The sequence below is a fragment of the Triplophysa rosa genome, linkage group LG20, assembly GCF_024868665.1.
Source record: "Triplophysa rosa linkage group LG20, Trosa_1v2, whole genome shotgun sequence".
Lineage (NCBI taxonomy): Eukaryota > Metazoa > Chordata > Actinopteri > Cypriniformes > Nemacheilidae > Triplophysa > Triplophysa rosa.
The window spans coordinates 20636729-20658849 of record NC_079909.1 but is presented as its reverse complement, the minus strand read 5'-3'; the positions used below and the strand labels follow the sequence as shown (position 1 = coordinate 20658849).

Below are 22121 nucleotides of genomic sequence, written 5' to 3'. Positions count from 1 at the left end.
AAGCAATTGGAACAACATAAGGACAACAAAAAGCATACGCGTGCAATAAAGCCCACCACAGTATAGCTAAGAGTAGAGAAATAGTTCTTTCCTGTTCAATCGATTACGTATGTCGTCAGACTAGAATGGAATCGCTCTTTTAAGTGCACTATTTAAGGAAACAGACATTTTAGCGGTGTCCGATAGTAGTACTGTACTGTAGTCCTTCAATCCCATGATGCACCGCGCCAAAGGTACAGCCAATGTGCGCTCGGCTCGCCGCTAGAAAACACACCTTTTTAAAATTAATTAAGACCTGATTTATTTTTTTCTCACTGTGTGCTTACTTATATTTTAATATAATCGCATAAAAGCCGTTTTCCATGACACATTCTCTCTGTTTCTGCTGCCGAATCCGATAGAATAAAATTAAAAGACGCACAGTACAATGAAAACGATCATAAAATGACAGCTCTCTGAGATCGCGGCAAATAAAAGATGCGATGCGGTACATTGTTAGTAAAATATGAAGATGCAAAAGTCTCTTAAGTGCCATTAGAAGTTTTCTTCTATTAGCGTTTTTAACAGACTCCTATGTGACGGGTCAATGATTTCCCTTTAATGGCAATGAACACGTCCTCTTTGCCTTTGAAGTGAAATATAAACATTGGAGCCTGATAACAATAATCATTTTAGAAGAAAGATGTCAGATGGCACGTAGGTCCACTCCTCATGTTCATTTGCACCGTTTATTTACACACATAAATACATACGTTAATAAAACATTATGACTGTGCATGAGAGCCTTCAGTGAAGTGGGTTCACATGACAGTCACTTATTTTGTGAAACAAACAGTGTTCAACTGCTTCTGCAAATGTGTAAATAACTCTGTAAATGTTCAGTGCTTCCTCTACATTTATTAATTTAGCATGACGCCATTATCCGTTGTAATGATTGTAGTTTACCAGGCCATGTTTACAAGTAGGAGAAATGAACGACACTCAAATACTTGTGTATGCTACAGTCAAATCAACACACACTGCACGATAAACAGATATTGATATACATGAAAGTGAAACGTCAATTGGTTTTCAATACTAACACTTGTTTCCCGTCTTCAGCAGTGTTGGTGTTTTCATCGCCCTCTAGTGGCGCTCAAACCTACAGCTCTGTACATCTGCACCACATAAGAAGCTGAAGGATCTCATACGACCTGTGAAGAACATGTCTGAGTCACAATTCACAGCAAAATCTAAATGAGACTAAACAATATTTTCATAATAACTTATATTTCAGCAGCATCGTGTTTCGACTGTGATATTATTTTAATGAGCATTGAACATATAAATTGTATTTTGGGGTGAAATTTCATCTGGATGTTAGACTAATGGCAGGATGTCATGATAATAACGTCACAATCCATTAAAAAGGCTTCTTTTTTTAAAGTCCCCGTGAACCGGAAGTTACGATCGTTTTTACTTCCGTATTTGACGCATTTCCGAGTGAAATGAAATTTCGAATGAGAAAAACAGTGGGCGTGGCTTTCGTCTTTCTCTGCGATTTGATTGGATGTATAAAAACAGCCGTTGCATTTTTAAATGGAACTGACAGTTGAAGGGGAGGAGTTAACGGACGCTCCGCCCAAGCCGTCTAACATACGTCATTTAAGATGTATAGTCATTACAGGAAGGAAGTGCATTTTGAATTGAAGATTATGAGGGCACACACATTTTAAAAAGAGAATGACCCACATTGATAAACTATTTACAATAAACGCAGCAATATTTCATGAAAAAATAGGCATTGTTATTTTTAATGTCACTGGGACTTCTTTTTTTAGTGTGATTTTAGAGGTGACCGTTTTGTGACATTCACGCAAAAATGAACACATAAATGTAGTTATATAATAGATGTATTATTTCAGCCCTATAGATTAATTGCCTGTAATTGCTTTAGATAAAACCACACACGCACGCACACAAACGCATGCACTCTCCTCACAATACGCCGGCCAATCATCTTCTTCATAGTGTGATCATGTGATTCATCTGTTCTGATCTCACTCTCGTCTCGTATTCTCTCTGCGTCCCTCCCTCTGTTCCTCCTCTCCTCCTCACGACTCTGATGCGGGCAGACGGTGAATCTGAGCATCTGTGAGGATCTTCATGGACGACAGGCTGATAAACCGGCAGCAGCATCACTGACACACACACACACACACACACACACACACACACACACACACACAGAAGGTTCATCATGGCTCATGAATCCAGAGCGGCTGGGCAGGGAAACGCCTCCCTCTCTCCTTCGACTCTCAGCCCCGCCATCCCTCCGTACGTGAAGCTGGGTCTGACGGTGGCCTACACCGTCTTCTACTCCATCCTCTTCGCCTTCATCTACGCTCAGCTGTGGCTGGTGCTGCGCTACCGTCACAAGCGCTTCAGTTATCAGACGGCGTTCCTCTTTCTGTGTCTGCTGTGGGCGGCGCTGCGTGCGCTCCTCTTCTCCTTCTATTTCAGAGACTGCGTGACGGCCAACGCGCTGGGACCTTTCTCCTTCTGGCTGCTCTACTGCTTCCCCGTGTGTCTGCAGTTCTTCACGCTCAGTCTCATGAACCTGTACTGCGCTCAGGTCAGACCTTAGTTATATGATGCTTGGTTGGATGGATGGTTGGATGGATGGATGAATGAATGCTCACACTTTCACACTTTGGAACCTGAAGCAGGGGAATGTTCTAGAAGATAGCAGCATTACACAGAATAAAGACCTGCAGAATCCATTCCAATCTTATGACAGGATAAAATGTCCATTTATTTCAAATGTTAAACCATTTTTACGCTGACTTCATGATCTGCAAGACAATATTACAACACGTTTAGTTTGTTTCCAAAACGAGATAACTCAAAAATCACGTTTTTTATTATGTTATCATGTTTTTATTGTGTTAGTAAGCTGCATTTTTTTGTGTCATTATGACTTAAATCAAAACAAACCAACTGCATTGATATTTATTGGAATGCACAATAAAAAAGCATAAGAAAAGGAAGTTCTCATTTTGGAAATAAACTCTTCTTTGTAAAATGATCAGAACCTGATTTGGTGAGATTTAAAGGAGGTAATGATGATTGAGTCGATGTGATTCATGATTTAAGATCTGTGCACACATGCATTCGCACGTGAAAACACTAAGCATGTGTTATACACCATGACGTATAGGGTCACGTACACTGATTATGTGTAATATCTGTTGATTATTGATTTGTTATTTGTAAATCATTCTGTGTCATTTGTGCTAGAGACATAATTGATCCTCACATCGTAAACCTTGTAATGAGATGTGATGGTTTTTTAGGGATGTAATGACAAGCTCATGATTTGATAAATACACGATATCCCGGGTATCATGATACGATTTTCATCACAATACAATCATATCACGGTATTAAAATGAAACTGCAATTCAAATAATAGATCATCGATCGCTACCCCCCCAAAAAAGGGTTTTAAGAGAAGATTTAGAAACACAAGACATTCTGCATTTCTTATCTCAAGACTGAACTCAGAGAGTTTTAATGTTTTATAGTTGTTGAAAGAATAGTTAAAAGACCAACTTTAGTGTAACATCTTGTTAAAGAACTAGTGAGCAACACCCTAACAACCAGTCAAGCACCCTAGCAACCGCATCACCAGCAATCATCTCTTACATTCATCTCATATAACAGGATTGTGTGACAGCTTGTAAATGCTGTTTTATCTTCACAGGTCTTCTTCAAAGCAAAGTCCAAATATTCTCCACACCTGCTGAAATATAAGTGAGTTATAAAACATCCACTCTCTCATCTGTTTTTCATCATCATCTGATCCGTGATTTTCTTCACTCATCCGCAGGTTTCCTCTCTATCTGCTGTTTGTTGGAGTGAGTTTGTTGTTTGTTCTGGTGAATCTGACATGTGCTCTGCTGGTGAAGATGACGGACGCGCAGGTGAAGCACATCGTTCTGGTGCGCGTCACCATCAATGACTCGCTCTTCGTCCTCTGCGCCGTCTCTCTGGCCGTCTGCCTCTATAAAGTGGCCAAAATGTCTCTGGCCAACATCTACCTGGAGTCAAAGGTAAAAAATCCTCAAATTCAGTGTCGGGTAAACACAGAATGATGTCGTGTCATTTGAAACATCAGACATCACTTTAAAACCTCACGTCAGTCCAAACCTGAGAGTCATTCTATAATTAGGGCTACATGTCATGTCCATGGACTCCATTATCAATTTGACTCATTTTTCATTAACTTTACGCTTCAAGCAATGAGCACTTCAATGTCAAGCATGTCAACCGCGTTACCATCAACAGCAATTCAGTGTAAATGTATTATATAAAAAGCTTGCCAAATAATTTTTGCACATTAAGGCCGATATATTATTCAACCACCTGGTTTATTGATCGAAAAAGAACACTGATTTCCTGACCTGAAATGTGCCCCTAAATACAGAACGACTCCTGAATGAAATAGAGATTAACAGAAGAATATAATGTCCAGACTCAGCAAAATAAAAAAACTAGAAAATGACTTCATTTGACTTGTGTGCAATACAAATCTCAAAAGAGGATGTAATAATCGTAATAATGATGTAATAATGAAAATAATAACAACAGTCTGATTAAAATCATACATTTTTATTCTGTAAATAGTTTTGCGATGTACATGCACTAATGCACAAGTGTATTCTGTAACAAAATGCATTTTTATTTTGTGTGATTATATTTATATTTTTCCCCTTTATTTCAATTTGTTTATTCCTATTCCCCCGTTTTCCTTCCACAATGTGTTTCATTCTGTACAGCTGCTTTGCAACATTGCAAAATTGTGAAGATCGCTTTACAAACAAACAAAATCATTAAATGATGACATTTCAGGGGACTATTACTGACGCATTCTTGCCTTTTGTTCTGTCTCAGGGAACATCTGTGTGTCAGGTGACCCTGATCGGACTCACGGTGATATTGCTGTACGCATCACGGGCTTGTTATAATTTAGTGGTCTTGGCTCTGACAGACATAGAGACCATAAACTCGTTTGATTACGACTGGTACAACGTGTCTGATCAGGTGAGCATCTCTCGCTCTCTCTGTCTGAATCATGCCTGTAAAAGACTTGAACTGAATTCCACGACGTCTCTGCTCCTGCAGGCGGATCTCAGGTCCAGTCTGGGTGATGCTGGTTATGTGGTGTTTGGAGTGATTCTCTTCGTGTGGGAACTGCTGCCCACGTCCCTGGTGGTCTTTTTCTTCAGGGTCCGCAAACCTGCACAAGACAAGGTGAGATAAACCTTGCAAACAGGGCGTCCCGTGTGTTGAGATTGAATGTTCGTGATGTTCAAATCTCATACGGATGTGTGTTCTGGTCCATTCTAGAGTGGTTCTGCCATCCCCAGTCACGTGTTCACAAACAGACCCTATTTCTTCGACAACCCCAGACGTTACGACAGCGACGATGATCTAGCCTGGGTATCCCACCCTACAGCCACATCCACCAGGTGAACCCGTCCAGACCACAAACACTTCTGTACAATCACATATTCTGGTTAGAACAGCTGTAGTAACTATTGGAGTCTGTCATTGTTACTATGGTAACCGTTGGTCATTGTAACACTCATTTCTTTCTGTCTAGTTTATGTTCTGATGGTTATGACTGGAGCAGCCGCAGCAGCAGTTTTCTGGTCCATCTGGGAGGAGACGATCAGCGGTCGTCCACGGCAACAGTGGGACTCCACCGTTAGGGATAGGTCGCCCCAAAATAATAATTCTGTCATCATCCTCGTGTGTTAGTAAACCTGTGTGTGACTTTTCTTCAGTGGAAGATATTTTGAGAAATGTTTTGTGTTCATACAATGAGGTTCAATGTTGCTCTTCAAAATATCTTCTTCAGTCATACAGGTTTAGAATGACACGAAGGTGAGAACATGTTGACAGAATTCTCATTTTGGGGTGAACTGTGCCTTTAAGCTAAATACTGTACTTCAGTTATGTGTAACTCTGAGATGCACCGCACTTTAAACACCCACTTACACACACACGTGTCAAAGTGAGAGACAACCGTAGGCCTGGTTGCCTTGGAAACTGAATCAAGAGCGATGCACATTGTCATGGTTACCACCCTCAGAATGACATCCAGCAGCTCAGAGAGGCCGTGTTTGGATTTGAATACTGACAGACTGCATACTTTTTCATACTAGTATAGAAAATAGTATGCAGTTTGTTAGTACCAACAATAAACACTTTCACACGGCAGTGCACTTCACTGTTGTCATGTGACCATAATACCTTGCATGCTTTAAATACAATTTTGAAGAAGTTATTTACATTTTTTGTTTGTTTTATTACTATAATGAATCTGACTTTATTTTTTAGTTTCAGTGTTTATTTAATTGTGTATTTTGTTATGTGCTATTGTCATTTTATTATTTATTTATTTACTTATTCTTAAAGGGGTGCTGCAACGGTGTGTCATGCATTCTGACTTCTTTACACTGTTAAATGTGCTGTCTTCTCATGCTTAACATGGTTAACTTGTCAAAAAACGAGTTATTACATAGTATTTCTGTGCTCGATACACTCCCCCAGCGATTGTACAGGTTTCGTAAAGTTTTTTTTCGAACATATAAAACTGTTTCGTAACAATTTTTCTTAGTCCCTTATTGGACAATTCTCCCTGAAAAGCACACGGCACGCCCACGTGGCAGCAAGGAGAGCAGGAGAAGGAGCATGCGCAGACGTCACTTTCACTTGTGTGCAGGAGAGAGAGAGAGAGTGAAGTTCAGGTGTTTGTTCACTGCATTTGGGTGATGAATGTTCTATAAACGGTGGATATAATGCTGGATTTGGAGATGGTTTGAAACTGATATATGGAGCCGTCCCAGCGCTAAAAGATGCCGGACATGAACCGCATGCGGTGAGTGAAACTGATGTCTGTGTTTTGTTGGCAATGGGTGCGCACTTGCTTTAGTTCAGCCTACCCCCGCACGCGCCGTATGCTTTCGGAAATAATCCTACAGCTGTATCTGTCTTTTATAAATGTGATCAAACTAAAGACTCTTCTAAGATACGAAGTATGCAATACTACTCTATAGGTACTCAAGATTAATATGAGATTGGCCGAAACCGCGTGTGTTAGTGACGCTTTAATATTTGTATTTAGTTTATTTATTTTTTTAGTTCAGCTTTGGTTATTTCCAGTTAATAATTTTAGTGCTTCAATTTATTTCAGTTTATTTTTGAATCATTGCCTCTGTTTTATTTGATTTTATTTGAAAAGTTTTAAGTTTTAGTTCACGATAGTAATGATGATACGGTAATGAATCAAGCAATGAATGTTAAAAATCGTGTCTGATATTCAATGACACTTTGATATTTGTGTAATTATTTATCTGGAAATTAAGTTCAGTGCATTGCTCTGATATTTCATACAGTAAATACATATATCCTAATATATATATACACATACACACACTGTACAAACTTACATAGAGAATATTTGCATACTACACAAAACATGCACACTGCAATAAAAGTAAGAGTAGTATGAGATTACGGATCACGTCTCACTTAAACACGATGCGTTTAAATCCGTTTCAGATTTAATCAGTAGTATTATGAACTAATCTGTGTACAGTTTGAATGTATGTTACTCACACTGTAAATATTGCGAGATCCCTCTTTGAAAAAGAACCGAGGTAAAGCACACACAAAGACGACACTGATGTATAAATTATATTTATGATAAACACTATATTTTATGTGGTGAATGTGATTTGTTATGAGGAAGTTTTGTCACCTTTAATCATGAATGATATGCTGTTAAAAACACTAATATGATTCTTGTTCTCTCCGACAAAAGTACAAACAGAAATGACAAAAGGCAAAATTCTGAAGAACCAGATCAATTTATTCCTGTTTAAATAAATATTTAAACACAATACAGAAGCATCTTTGTCTTTTGTAATCTTGGCTTGAAAAGATGTAAATGTTCTTTGAAAATGACATTAGACAGGCAAAGAGCTGAGGTTGTAATGGGCAGATGAATGTTTCAGATGTTGTTTACCATCCCAAAAAATGCACATCGCCATTGACAGGTCTGATGAATATCTTTGACTTGACTTCATCTTTATAACACATCTGAAGCATGCACATTATTCTGACATTGTATTTTTGTTACAGTCATTCAGAAACATGTTTTTGCTCCTCTGACGGACCGCCACTGAATCCCTTAAATATACATAAATGTCAAAAATCTCATCGTCCTAACCACCGTCTGACAGACATGAGCAGGGTTACAGTATTTCTCTGTATGTCCAGTTTATTAAGGCAGACACACGAGTTGATGAAAGTGCTCACACACACACACACACACACACACACACACACACACACATTAAACTCAAAGCAAAGAGAAAAACTGACAGAAAAAACACAGTAATACAGACTGTGTTATATCAGATCTGGCAGACAACAGTGACTTTCGAGCGCACACACATCACAGATGAAAAGACGGCACACATTCAGATGATGTCTTGAGGTCAGAAGCACACGTTGACATAGAAACATGAAGAGGACGTTTTCAGAAAACGTCAAAACTCTGAGAACTGGAACAGGTCATATCTAAGAATCCTTACAGCAGCTCGACTATAAATATAAACGTCTAGAACTTTATATCCTTTAAAAATGTTCTTCTGTTCTTTTTTTGGCTTTGCGTGATCGTTCAGTAAATATTATTGCTCGTCATCTGCTGCCTAAACATGTAACAGTTCAAAGCTCCATCAACTTCCTTCAAGTCTCTTATACATTTAAAGGAACTGTTCATCCAAACACTTCTGTTATCGTCTACTCAACCATGTCTGACTTTCTTACATTAAACAAAAATGAAAAACATCTCGAAGAATGTTATAAATAAATGTCAGGTCACATGACACCTGAAACCCAATGACGTTCATCATCACATCCCTTTACAGTGTCTCTGAATATAAAGACAGAAGTGTTATTTCTGGAAGAACTCTTTCCTTTATTCTATGGTCCCACAGACAGAAAAGTCTTCCTTATGGATAAGGAATGTCTATACACACACGCACACACATCGAACGTGAACATATTTCAAACCCAAAGGTTCAAAACCCCTTACATTACTAACCACTCTCCTCCTGAATCACAAAAAGAATGAAATTACAGTTGAAACTGGCAGGAACATACAATGTTGTGATTTGTAGGCAAAGTGAGTATGAAAAGTCAAGCATCTGATTTTCTGCAGTTTTAAGAGCCGGAAGCAGAGATCTCGTGTCTCTTAAGCGGCGATTTGTGTGATTTTTTGGTGTGTTGTTTGTTTTACCGTTGAAGCATAAGAAGCAGAGCAGAAGGGTCTGAGGTGTGATCTAGTGGAACGGGTTCTGCCGGACGTCAGCAGTACCTGAGACAGGCCTTATTCTGGCGAGGATAAGACTATTGCAGAGTCCAACGGGCCGGCGCCACCTGGTGACCTGGAGGTGTGTTACCTATTGTCCTTCAGAAGAGTGCGGAAGTTCTGCAGCTCTTTTATACTGGTGGAGAGTCTGAAGCGAGCGAGAGAGAGTCAACACATCACAATCATTCAAATATTACCTGAGAAAATCAGATGCCAATCATCATTCACCTCGCGAATCCATTGAGCAGAGCCACGATCTCCTGACGTGTGAGCTGGAAGCCTTTGGACGGGCTGTTTTCCGGAAGGTTCTTGATCTCTTTCTCAGAAAACAGAATCTTCAGAGCCGTTCCCAGGCCCTGTGTCTGATGGGACATCAGCGTTCAGTCGCTTACATGACTCATAATAAGAAACAGTGATGTGTGAGGAAGACGTCAGCCGTTACCTGCAGTTTCCCCCACAGTCGACATTTACTGCAGCCCACACAGTCCATGATACGAGAGATGTTCTTAAAATGAAGACGAAACTCTTCCTGAAGCACAAAACCAATGACAGACGTTACGTGAGGAATAACGTACAGGCAGCCGGTTGTTATGGCAGAAATAATCCCCGACAGTGTGATCAGGACGTGAAGCGGAGGGTCTTGTTTCACACTGAAGGGGCTTATTCCACGGCTACTTGCCACATGAGAAAAAAACAGACATGAAATGTGAATTTGAAATATTTTCTTAGCTCTTTTTTTACAGAATGCAGACCTTCTGTGAGGAAAAGCCGTTTACTTTCGGTTTTAAGGTAAGAAACGACGTTCAAATGTCACGAACAAGCACATTGGTTGAATCATTTGCAAATATAATGTCATATGTGTTATCAAAAGACACGTTTATATTTAATTTGTCAAAAAAAATTCTGTCAAAATGATTGGCTGCATCCGGGTTACCATGTGTTATTAGTTTTGAGAGGTTGTTATCAGGGAATAACGAACCTTCAAATGTCGCTACTGGCCAATCAGAATCAAGCATTCCAAAGAGCCGTGTAATAAAGTCATTTATATGCATCATACAAGCTCCTGATCTTACTGTGTGCCATTCATGAGTCTATATCAATTGTCATTTCTCAAAATGATTTCCACCGCTTCCTTTTCTTCTGACACATCTGATCAAGTCTCACCCTCCAACACTTCGACAGATTCTCATCAGACAGATTAAACCTGTTTAGTCATATGAAACTAACTGAAAGTTCCCGTGTGACACACATACAGGTTTCTGTTCTGCAAAGAGGGCGAGAGAGCGTGAAAAATGCCGAGAGAGAGAGACAGACAGCATTATTTTTATTTGCAGTTATTGCTTGTCCCTTGTTTTACGTATATTGGGCCTCATTCATGAAACAGGAGCAGAACGATTTTTTGTGTAAATCGTTCGTAAAGTCGTTTTGACGTAAATTTTCGGATTCATGAAAATGTTCGGATTTTCAAAATGTTAATTGGTACTAAAAAAATGTAACGTTACGCCTGCTCCATACCACGTGTAAATAGTGCGTAAAACTGCACGTAACGTTCTGTATTATTTTAGACAAACTGATGACACTGCGTTTTGATGCACTATGTATCCTAATAATATTTCACGAGTTATTTTGCCCTGTCTTTTATCATTTATTTACTTTTTAACTTTGGGTAAAACGCAGAGCTCGTCACTGTCCTTTTTTACTCAGCCATCCAATCACAGTGGAGAGGCGGGACAAACACTACATTGACCAACCATCATACACAACGATAGAGAAGTTAATATTATTACTGCATTTTTATATTCAGTATTATTCTTCAAAAATAAGACACTAGTAACTGTTGCGGATATTCTAAATCACAGCAACCAACGCATTTCCGGTAAAACACGCACTCGCGCAGAGCCTCCAAAGCGCTCTCAGGCGCCACCAGCTGGTCGTTTTCAGAAGAGCACCAGCTATTATTATTTCAGCTGGCTAAAAACGCTTTGGTGGACACAGTTTAATTGATTAATTTATAGGTAAGCATATAGCCTTTTAGTCTCATATGCATTCATGCAATATAATAAAGCAGAGAATGAAGTCCAGAGGAATCCAGCATCCCTAGATACGCAATAGGTAGCTGTAAAATCGTAGGTGGGATTATGCTAATTGTGAATGAGTGTGCACGCTCTCAGTGTTTACGAATGATTGGAATTCATTAGCATACACACATTTTACTATCAAATCTGACGTTTACGAAGTATTTGTGAATCCGGAGAAAAGTTTTCGGGAAGGTCTGTTTTACACGCAAATTACTCGGAATTAATTTACTCATATATTTACGAATGTTTCATGAATGAGGCCCAATGTTTTGGCAACATTATTAGTATATCTAAATTACATTTAAACTGAAAATAAAAACTGAGGGCAAGAGAGTGTGTGAGGGTAACAGAAGATAAGAGAAATTGCGTAACGGTGGGAAGTGGCAAGAGAAAAAGAGAGACGCCGAGAGTGAGAGACTGTAAGAGAGTTAAGGCCAATTTATGGTTCTGCGTAGGACCTACGGCGTAGCCTACGCAGAGCCGCGTACCCTGTGCGTACCCTACGCCGTAGCCTGACGCGCACCTCTCCAAAAATGTAACAACGCGTCAACTCAACGCGGACCCTGCGCGGACCGCAAGCTCTGTGATTGGTCGGTTTGGCAGCATCGTACTTCCTTCTACGCATTTCTGGCATCTTCTTCTGGCAAGTTCAGAGTCCACAAAGAACAACATGGCGAGCATCGACATCGACCAAGTACTGAGCGTCTGATTGAAGAGGTTGGGAAATGCACGCATCTGTATGACTCCTCTTCGGCGGACTATAAAGACTGTCAGATGGCGGCGAATTCTTGGAGAGAGATTTCCTCTAAAGTCGGTTTGGAAGAGTGTCAGCAAAAGACATGAAGAACTGCGCACTTTATAAACACTGTGCACAATCTTTTGCACTTTATTGGCTTTATAGTTTTATTTTTTGTTTTACCTTTTATTGTTACTAGTTGTTTGAAAGTTTTATATTTGTGTTAATATTGCATTGTATACTCATCTATACATAGTTTGCACTTTTACATATTCTGTTCTTTGACTCTTTTGCAAATAAAGAACAAAATTGTGACACTTCCAGATCTTGGATGCATTTCGTTTCATTTTTAACTAAACAATTAATAGGGTGAGTTGTCCATGACAAAATATGATATTCTATCAGGGTATCATTTCAATACACAGTTTTGACAACTATGTATGTGCTCTGCGTAAATGAGTACACCCCTTTGAAAAGTATACTTTTTTTCAACAATATCTAAATGAACACACATAAAAATCCAAAATGTGGACAAGACTAAGTTTAATATAACATCTGTTTAACTTCTAACATGAAAGTAAGGTTAATAATATAACGGATTACACATTTTTCTGTTTCGATCAGCTCCAACTCCATTAAGATGCGATCAGCCTCCATTGTCGTTTGCAATGCAGACACACAAAACATCGGCGAAGAAGAGCAAACCCGTGAAAACACAAAGAGCCAACTAGCGTTTCTGCGGTGTAATTGCAGTACGACGCATACTCTCAACGCAGAACCATAAATGTTCACGACGGCGTCGTCTACGTACGTAGTCTACGCCGGTGCTACGCAGAAGTAAAAATCGCGCTTTAGAGAGACAGGGTTGAGAGAATGCGAAAGAGTGTGAGATGATGAAAGAATGAGTTTTGCTAATGTTCACCTTTAATATCTTCGCCTCAATTTTGTGGCCAGCAAACATGGAGCTCTCATCTAAGTGCATGGGGAATGCTCTGCGGACACACACGTTATCAAGAGCTTTTTACACGTTAAACACCTTATCAAAATGAAATGATACCATGCTGTGCTCTAAAGCACTTATGTAAATACCCCGGTATATAAATCAACATATGAAGAGTTTGGTTCCAAAACGCTATAAATCCATTTTGATTAATTTGAGTAAAAATGTGTTTTCTTTACAAAGACAGTGGCAAGATGAAAACCACTATTTTCTGTTTCAAAGTTTCACATAGCATCTTTAGGTTCTAGTAACATAAAAAATTAAAATCCAGATTTTGATGTGACACTGGCGTATACTGCGGTTTGGAAAGAAAGGGAGAAAACATGACACAATAACACGGCGGATATCGCATTTTGCGTAAAATTAAAAAGTGACTTTTCAATACCGACCTGATACAATACTGATTTTGGCGGAAACTCATTTTTTAAAATGGCGTTTATCGCGTTTTGGAACCAAACTCTTCATATGAAAGTGTCGTATTATTATTGCATGATCATCCCTGTACACGACACATGTGAGAGGTGAAAATCATGCGCGTGTCTCACCTGGTCTCATTGAGAACATCCAGCAGCAGGTCTTTGGTGCTCGAGTCCTCCTGTGTGTTTCCAGTGTACAGATGAATGAAGGAGCGCTCGAAGTACGGAGCCACTTTCGAGAGCGCTCTCAGCTCGATCAGGTACAGGAAGTACAGGTTCTTCAGTCTGCGCGTGCCCTCGCCCTTCGTCTCCGCCGGGTCGAACCGTTGCCGGAACTCGTGCGTGTTGGGACCCCAGACTGACTTCCCCCAACCCTCTGTGAGAAAACAGAGACAACGGCTCTTAGAGAAGATTGGACACAAAACCTCTGGGAGGAGGGCGAGCCGTTTACCGTCCAGCAGGTATTGTGCGCACAGATGGATGTTGATGCTGCTGTGAAGGCCGGATATGAGCCGGTAGAACACTCTCTTCTCCAAACACAGACCTGCGTTCACAATACAATCAGACTCGCATCCACATCTACCTCAGTATTACATGACCTGTGTGTATTTGTGTGCTGTCATATGTTTGTGTATGCGCGTGTCCTTTCAGTTAAATGTGGAATAAGCTTGAAAAATATCACGGCACAAAACGACGCAAATGCGCTGAATGTTTCAGACCCCGTTTAACTGCTTTAAATTACCTTCCAGCCACGTGTAGAAGCCTTCACCTGTGACAACACCACAAAAACCAGGAGTCAACACTCACAATGATCACTACACACTGATCCGAGAGCATCAAGACTGATCATAACCAATCAACTCACCGTCATCATCACCGCGACTGGGAGCTAAAGGATTGAGAGGACGATACACTGACCGCGGCCTGAAAATACAACAAACACACATCAGCTCCACAACACAACACAACAGTGTGTGCGCGTGTGTGTTACAGCAGACTGAATGGGTGTAGTAGAACGTGTCTGTGTGTGTTTGAGTTGAATGTGTGTAATCAAGAAGAACGTGTGTGTGTGTGTGCTGGAGTAGTTTGTGTGTATAAAAGTGTGTGTGTGACAGTAAGTGTGTGTATTTGAGTTGAATGTGTGTATTCAAGTAGTGTGTGTTTGTGTGTAATCAAGAATAACGTGCGCGTGTGTGTAGGTGTGTGTGTGCTGGAGTAGTTTGTGTGTATAACAGTAGAATGTCTGTGTATAAAAGTAGTGTATGTGTGTTGAAGTAGTGTGTGTGTGTGTGTGTGTGTGTATTTGTGTGTGTCTCACTTGAAGCAGTTCTCCTCATAAATGCTGTTCCAGACTCTCCAGGCTGAAGGGCCCTTGTATCCGGTGTATCGCTCTGGGTTGAACAGTAGATCCACATACTCTGACTCTGGAGACATTTCATCTACACGCACACACACACACACACACACACACACACACACGTGAGTCTTCTGTCTGCAGTACATCAGTCTGGCCCATCAGAGTAAATGTAGAGAATGATTCTCACCGTCCAGACCACAGAAATGATCCTGAGCGTCATCGTGGTGAGCCCAGTCCACAAACGCCTCTTTACTCTGATTACTGCACGACAACAGCACAAACAACACGTGTGTGTGTGTGTGTGTATACTGTATGTGCGCTTTAAGACAGTTGTGAACTGTGACGTGTGTGTGTGTGTGTGTGTGTGTGTGTGTATACTGTATGTGCGCTTTAAGACAGTTGTGAACTGTGACGTGTGTGTGTGTGTGTGTGTGTGTGTGTGTATACTGTATGTGCGCTTTAAGACAGTTGTGAACTGTGACGTGTGTGTGTGTTTTACCTGAGCGTGCTGTTGATGGCACCCAGCTCATGTGCCTGTTCACACTCTCTCACGCCATTGATGTTGTTAGCCGCTCGAGAGTACTAACAGAGACAGAAAACACTGCACGCTCAGAAATAAACACACAACATAACAATCTGTAACATCACCCATACAGGTGTTTTAATAACGGATGCTGATATTGAGAAAGTACTGTGGAAGATATGAATCCACAAATGTAAATAGTACAGTAAAGTAGTATGTTAGTTAGTAAACAAACACAGGTCCCCAAAACTAAATGAATCGTTTTTAAAAATGCGGTCGATTCAATATCGATTCTCAAAAGCTGTGAATCGATTTTTTTCTTTGATATTACCCTACTATCCTCTAGATGTCACTTTTCCTTTTTTTTACGGATGGATGTTTTTTTATCATAAACATTTATATTGAAAGTACTACAAGGGACGCGTTTCAATATTATGTATAACATTACATATGTAAGGAATAATTGACGACGGGCCGTTCAATTATCGAAAGTTAATGCACACCCCGAGGTGGTAATGCGGCCACGACGCGAAGCGGAGTTACACCTCGGGTGTGCATTAACTTTCGATAATTGAACGGTCCGTTGTCAATTATTCCGCTTATACCACGGTCACAACACCACAAGACATTGTTCCGATACCACAAGACGTTGTTACGATGTTTTATCTCAAGACATTTGTATGGTATTTGTCCCGGAATGCTCTTGCTGGTAGGACTAATTTCTTACGCATCTCATCTGAAGGCGTTGCTTGAGCTGCATATGCAGTTTTCCGAGAGCGAGAGGAAGACAGACAGTGCACATGCATACGCGTTTGCTTCACTGAGAGTGAAAAGACAAGTATCTATATTTGATTTGTTTTCGTCGTATTTAACACCCCTGTCGTATAAGAAAAGTATTAAGAGAAAAAATGTGACACGGAGGTTTCTGCGCCAGCTGCGGTTCTCGCAGTGGCATAGAAAGCTTCCTGCTGTGTGTTTTAAGTCCCGTTTACCCATTCCACAGACCAATTTAACATGTTGTTGTTGTTATGTTTGTGCTTCGTGTTTTATCTTTAACCCGATGATTGTGTCATGTAGTTTGCCGTTACCTTTGATATATGCTTTAGTTTTTCGTCTGAACAGTCCTGTACAGTGCTCTCGCCATTGTTGTTCAAATGCTGTCCATAAATAATAGTTATTTCTTCTCAGACAATGGAATTTGCCTGTCACTTTGTCTGTTGTTAGATACGTATTCACTGGTGGACAGTAGGCTACATTTAAGTTAAACTGGGCGCAGTGATATGGAACTGTAATTCGGTCGACAAATCTGGAACTACTTCATAGGTGTGCGTTTAACTGAAAAATAATGCACACCCGTCGAACGTTCGTCAGCCAATCAGAATGAAGCATTCAACAGCCCCGTGGTATAAGTAAACATAATACACAGAAAAGAAAAAAACGTAAATCATAAATTTAAATAAATAAAAATTAATAATGAAAATTATAAAAAGGACTTTCTTATTTGTTTTTGTGCAGAGTAAGGGGGTAGAAAGGAATCAATGAAACGATCTAATAATCATATTTAATATCTTGTGTGTTTTACAACGGGTGGATGTTACAACAGGGAGCGTATCGTTCATCGTTGCTTCATTAACAAGGCGGATGCGGGTGTGTCGAATCACCTTCACATAAAAGGCAGCGGTTCATATGATCTTTACAGCTTATTTTGTGACATCTTGTGTGACATAAATGTAAAATAACCTGTTCTCTTTCAATATACGCAAGTGTGTTTAAAGTTTAATATACAAGTTTGTGGCTCTTCATTTCATTATTTAATTCACCATTGTAATGTGATATTTACTGATCTTTCTTTAGAAATATTTAAAAATTGTATTAAACTGGCTCGAAACGAGAGCTTGTGAATCGGAACATCCAGTATGTTCTCCACCAGGTACTGTCACTGTTAAAAACAGCCTTAAGGTAACATATGTTACACAAACTGTGTAAGTTCGGACAGGCGATAAAGGGTTTATTGGTTTCCGCACTGATGTTCTTGAGGTTTGTCCTTTCTCTGAAGTGTCAACGCTCTAAGTTCACTACAAATAACCTGCTTTACTATTATCAGACACGTATAACACACCCGTCTGATATCAGAGAGAGAGAGAGTGCTGACTCAGTCTTCTGATCCATTACACAAAACCTCCAGACCTTCAGTAAACTAAACACATATTATGTGACCAACCCGCTCGGCCAGCCGTACCACTAAAACACATTCACAAACAACACCTGACAAAACCAAAATCTGAATGCACACCACACATCAAAAGCAAGAAGATACTGAACACAAGGTCTCTCACCTTGTTATGGTTGCCAGATTTGATCCCTACAGGAACTTTACTCTGAAGGAAAAAACACCAAAATAACTGAACTACTTCAAATATCACTACAAAAAGCACTAAATATCCATATCAAACTACATTCAACCTCAAAACAAATCAGATTTTTCTAGATCGTTCTATTAAAGCAGTTGCACCGAGTGTTTTACTGTTTGATTTGGTGTGTTTTTGGACAGGTCGATGTTGAACTCTGACCTCTGGACACGGCTCTACGTGACAGTCTTTAATGGCGCAGTGGCTGTCGTCTGGCCAGAACGGACACGGACGCTTCAGATTCACCTGTGAATAAACATCACCGTCTGTGACTTTATGTTGTTTAAAACTACACACAAAATAACAACAACACGTGGATTGTTTTCTGAACATGACGGCAACACTCGACTAACAAAAAAAGCATAATTAAAAAACAAGAAAAGCACAGACAGATAATACAATTACAGGAGAAAGTTTGTGTCATTTCTGGTGTACTAAAAAGCTAAAAGTGTGAGATTTGTGTGAACAGCTGGTTGAATGCTCAGTGTTCGCCTACAGCCAGAGAAGAGTCACGTCAGCAAACATCTCTGACGGTCTGACATCATGTTAACCGTGTTCCACACACGTCACTGTAATTAAATTCATCATTAACTGCTTCATATAAATGATCATCTTAAGACTGAGATCTGTCTGCTTTGTCTCATCTATTTGTTTTATGCCAAACAAAACAGCATACTGTACATTCAACACACGTGAACAAGAGAATGAACAGCTGTAAATCTCAACGTTTGATTATTATTTTCAATACAGATGGTGACCTGTGCCAGCTGATCACAAATATTTGATTAATAATACGAATAACAATACTTATAAAAATAAATCGGCCAGGACTGAAATGAGGAATTCTGTTGAACATTCCAGATAACAGTCGGTCACTCAAATACACGGGTAAAAAATCGATTTTACCTTGTAGTATCGAAAGAAATCTCTTTCTGTGAGTTTCCTAATGTGGGGGTAAATTTTGAAGTTGTTGAAGACGTCGATGCTCTCAATGTCACAGAAACAGTCGTCCAAAACACCTGTCAACTGCGAGAAGAGACATTTGTAATAAAACCACACATCTATTAAAAACTATTAACCCTGACACTGTGACCATAACACCTGTTTAATCACATACACTTCTGTATAAAACAAAATAACTGTATTATTTAAATTGAGCAGAATATTTTACTAAACCAATGCTCTATTGTTCAAAGTGGAAAAAATGAAAACATAATGAAACTTTATCTGACCTGCTCTGAATCTAAAAGTCCAAACAATCCAAAAAGAGCAAACAGTCATATTTCCAAAAAACTGCATCTATTTCCAGCCATTCCTGTAGAAACTTTGTGCTGTGCGCGTGCTGCAGTCTTCATGCAGTTTGCAGCAGCTGGTGCAGGTCATGCAGTGCGCATCAGTGAGTTTATTCTCATTAGTGAGCGACACTGCTAGAGATGAGCTGTCAAACTCAACCAAATACAGCCGCGTGGCCCCGCCTCCAAACACAGTGACGTTCCCACTAGACCCTCCCCCGTGCGTCGCGCTGCAGTTTTTTGCGAACGCGCTCAACGCTGCGGTGAACGGAAAAGGAAATTGCGAAAAACTACAACACCCACAATCCCGCTCGTGTGAGCTTCGTTCGTGAACCAATGAGGCGACACCACGCTGAATAACGGAAGGCTCGACTCCTCTACAGTTTGCTGCTTTTGATGCAGACGTTACAAACACAACACTCGGAAACTTTTCTATATAATCGCGGTCTGACGCCGTAATTTCTGTGTTAAATAAAATAGTATATGATAGTGAACGATAACCGCCGCTGTCACACAGACGGTGTAGAAAATAAACGATTTAAAAACCAATGGTGAAATATAGAAGACATATTAACAATGATGTCTTTAAAGAGCATCAGTTTTTTAAATGCATTTTATTATAGTACAAAAGAGTACAAAACATACACAACTCATTGTACAAAAGAGTACAAAAGTTGTATAAACATACACAAATCATAACAACAAAAATACAATAAAAAATACATCAAATATAACTTGGGTATAAGTTGAAAAAAAAGTACAATTTATGTCAGGGGTAAAAACAATTAAGTACATAAATTAAAATGATATAGTACTATGCAGAAACTCCGCAGCAAACTGCGGACGTGCTGACGTCATATTCACGCGACAGTAGAACATGCCAGAAATACCGTGAACTACATCGAAAATGTGAAATATTACAGATAACAACAGCGTGGATTTGTATTACTAGCGTTAATGTGAATGTGTGATTTATTTAGAATGTGAAATAAACTTACATGACACAGGCAGCTCTGGTCCTGGCTGTCGGAAGTGCTTGTGTACGCGGGCTCGTGCTGTTGACTTTTGCTTTTCGCGTTGTTTTGAAACCATCCCCAGCCGAAATGACAGAAGAGCAAACTGAATAAAATCAAGAGTCCGGGCGTTTGCATCGTTTGTTTTACCATGTCAGATGCAATTCCGTTTATAGGTGCCCAAACATAAACAGATGATGATCAAATTCGAACTTCCTGCTGCGCTCAAAGGAAACGCGACATTTACCGTAGAAATATATTTCATTTAAGTTAAACAACAGTCACACGCTACACGGCCACGAGAGATCTACTATATCCGACAAAACATGAAACCCTCACTATTGTGAAAATTGCGGAATCGACACCAGAATGAAGGGAGGAAACCCTACAGACAGCGGGGGCGTGTCTAAACCATAGACTGTATAAAATAGGTCTAAACGCAGGGGATGTCTTTAGTGGGCGGGGTAAGAGCGTGACTGACAGATGCGTTCTAGTTGCAGCATGAAGACTGTTGAGTCCATCAATTAGCATTACTTAATTTAATTCACTGACTGAACTTTTTTATAGGGAAAAAATGCCCGTATGACATTTTAACATTATAATGTAGAAACGTGAGGGTGAGGAAGTAGTGAGGAAATATGTAATATTTATCACAGTAAAATTCTGACTTGACTAATGACAGGTGCTTTTCTCTAAGTTTAGAATACAATTGCGTAATTCTGGGTGTTCGCAATATAATGGGAATATTGCAACACTAAATGAACATTTTAACAAGTCTTACCTGATAATCTGGTTTGGAAAGCAGGAAAAGAGTTTCATTTCTGCCTGGTGTCTTAGGTTGGGTATACTGTATTCCTCCTGCCTGTCAGAGAAATACATTTGTACTTGTTTGATTTTGTTTGTACTTTTTAAAAGACTTTGTTTGGGTTACATGAGAAAATGGACGATGAAGTTCACAAGCAATCTGGTAAGATGTGATCGTGTTTAGTATGTTGCTAAATGTGTATAAATATAATTCAATTATCAATTTAGTCTCGGATGTTTCTACTAAAATTCCTTAGAGGAAATAAAACGTGACAAATCTGAGCTCAGTTTGTGACATTGTTGAGATCTCTTCTGATAAAGGAAACATTTGTGAGTTTTCAGTTTTTTCTCAGGAGAAATATCTGAGACGAAGATAAGACTCTCCATTTAGTCTCACTCTCACTGAGATATTAAAGAGAAGTCATCTGTGATTTTCTTACAAGTAATATGTCTGTATTCAGTCATCTTGTTTGTTTTCTTTCAGAGACATGAGCTGTTGTTTTGGGATCAGAAACATCTCCCAAAGACTCAGTAATAAACAGTATTTTAGGAAAGAATGTTGAATTCGACAGGTTCTTTGTGAATTCTGTGAGCAGACGGGGAGACGTGAATGGCAGTGAAAGACGTGAAAGATCATTTTGATCAACACTCCATCATGGTGGCAGGTGTCTGCAAGATTCACCAGAGGTTCTTAAACATGAACTCTTGTGTCCACCAGGACCTCGGGTTTTTCTCCTGGTCATGGATCTCAGTTCATCTTTCACTGATGAGGACAGAATCAGCTTTGAAGAACACACGAGTCTGTTTGGTGAGAGAATCTGGAGTCATACCCTTTTGATCTCTACACATGAACTAACATCTTCTCAGAAACACAAGTGTGTCAAGGAGCAGGGAGATGATGATGATGATGTGCAGCAGATCCTACAGAAATGTGCAGGCAGATATCATGTGCTTGATATTGACAATAAAGAAAATGGAGTTCAAGAGCTGCTCATGAAGATGGATGGTGTGGTCGCAGCAAACAACAACATGTACTTTGATCCCTGTCAGGACCAGCTGATTGAGAT

At 39.8% G+C, this 22121-nt stretch overlaps 3 protein-coding genes across 4 annotated transcripts in view; 1 reads left to right on the top strand and 2 right to left on the bottom strand.

Annotated features, from left to right (window-relative positions):
• The window catches only part of LOC130570958 (nidogen-1-like), a 22249-nt gene extending 20105 nt beyond the window's left edge, over nucleotides 1-2144 (bottom strand). Inside the window, exons 1-2 of one of the 2 annotated variants that reach the window (XM_057361513.1) lie at nucleotides 2044-2144; nucleotides 1083-1193 (exon numbers count right to left, since the gene is read on the bottom strand). The gene's annotated coding sequence lies outside the window, so the exon portion shown is untranslated. Of the gene's footprint in view, nucleotides 1-1082; nucleotides 1194-1981 lie in introns of both variants that reach the window. The other variant, XM_057361514.1, reaches the window with a different exon arrangement.
• Nucleotides 2095-5764, top strand: gpr137bb (G protein-coupled receptor 137Bb). The gene is made up of 7 exons (XM_057361517.1): nucleotides 2095-2614; nucleotides 3746-3795; nucleotides 3872-4094; nucleotides 4936-5085; nucleotides 5167-5295; nucleotides 5392-5513; nucleotides 5648-5764. The coding sequence occupies exons 1-7, from the start codon at nucleotides 2240-2242 to the stop codon at nucleotides 5754-5756; spliced, it is 1158 nt and encodes a 385-aa protein (XP_057217500.1). The 5' UTR covers nucleotides 2095-2239; the 3' UTR covers nucleotides 5757-5764.
• Nucleotides 5765-9460: 3696 nt separating this feature from the next.
• On the bottom strand, nucleotides 9461-20681 carry ero1b (endoplasmic reticulum oxidoreductase 1 beta). Its single transcript, XM_057361515.1, has 15 exons — nucleotides 20236-20681; nucleotides 18852-18971; nucleotides 18108-18191; nucleotides 17874-17915; nucleotides 15514-15596; nucleotides 15202-15275; nucleotides 14976-15096; nucleotides 14523-14581; nucleotides 14400-14426; nucleotides 14109-14201; nucleotides 13787-14033; nucleotides 13164-13233; nucleotides 9870-9956; nucleotides 9656-9789; nucleotides 9461-9575 (listed from the first exon to the last, which is right to left on the bottom strand). Exons 1-15 carry the CDS (start codon nucleotides 20401-20403, stop codon nucleotides 9515-9517), a joined length of 1470 nt encoding a protein of 489 aa, XP_057217498.1. The 5' UTR covers nucleotides 20404-20681; the 3' UTR covers nucleotides 9461-9514.
• Between the last annotated feature and the right edge of the window lie 1440 nt (nucleotides 20682-22121).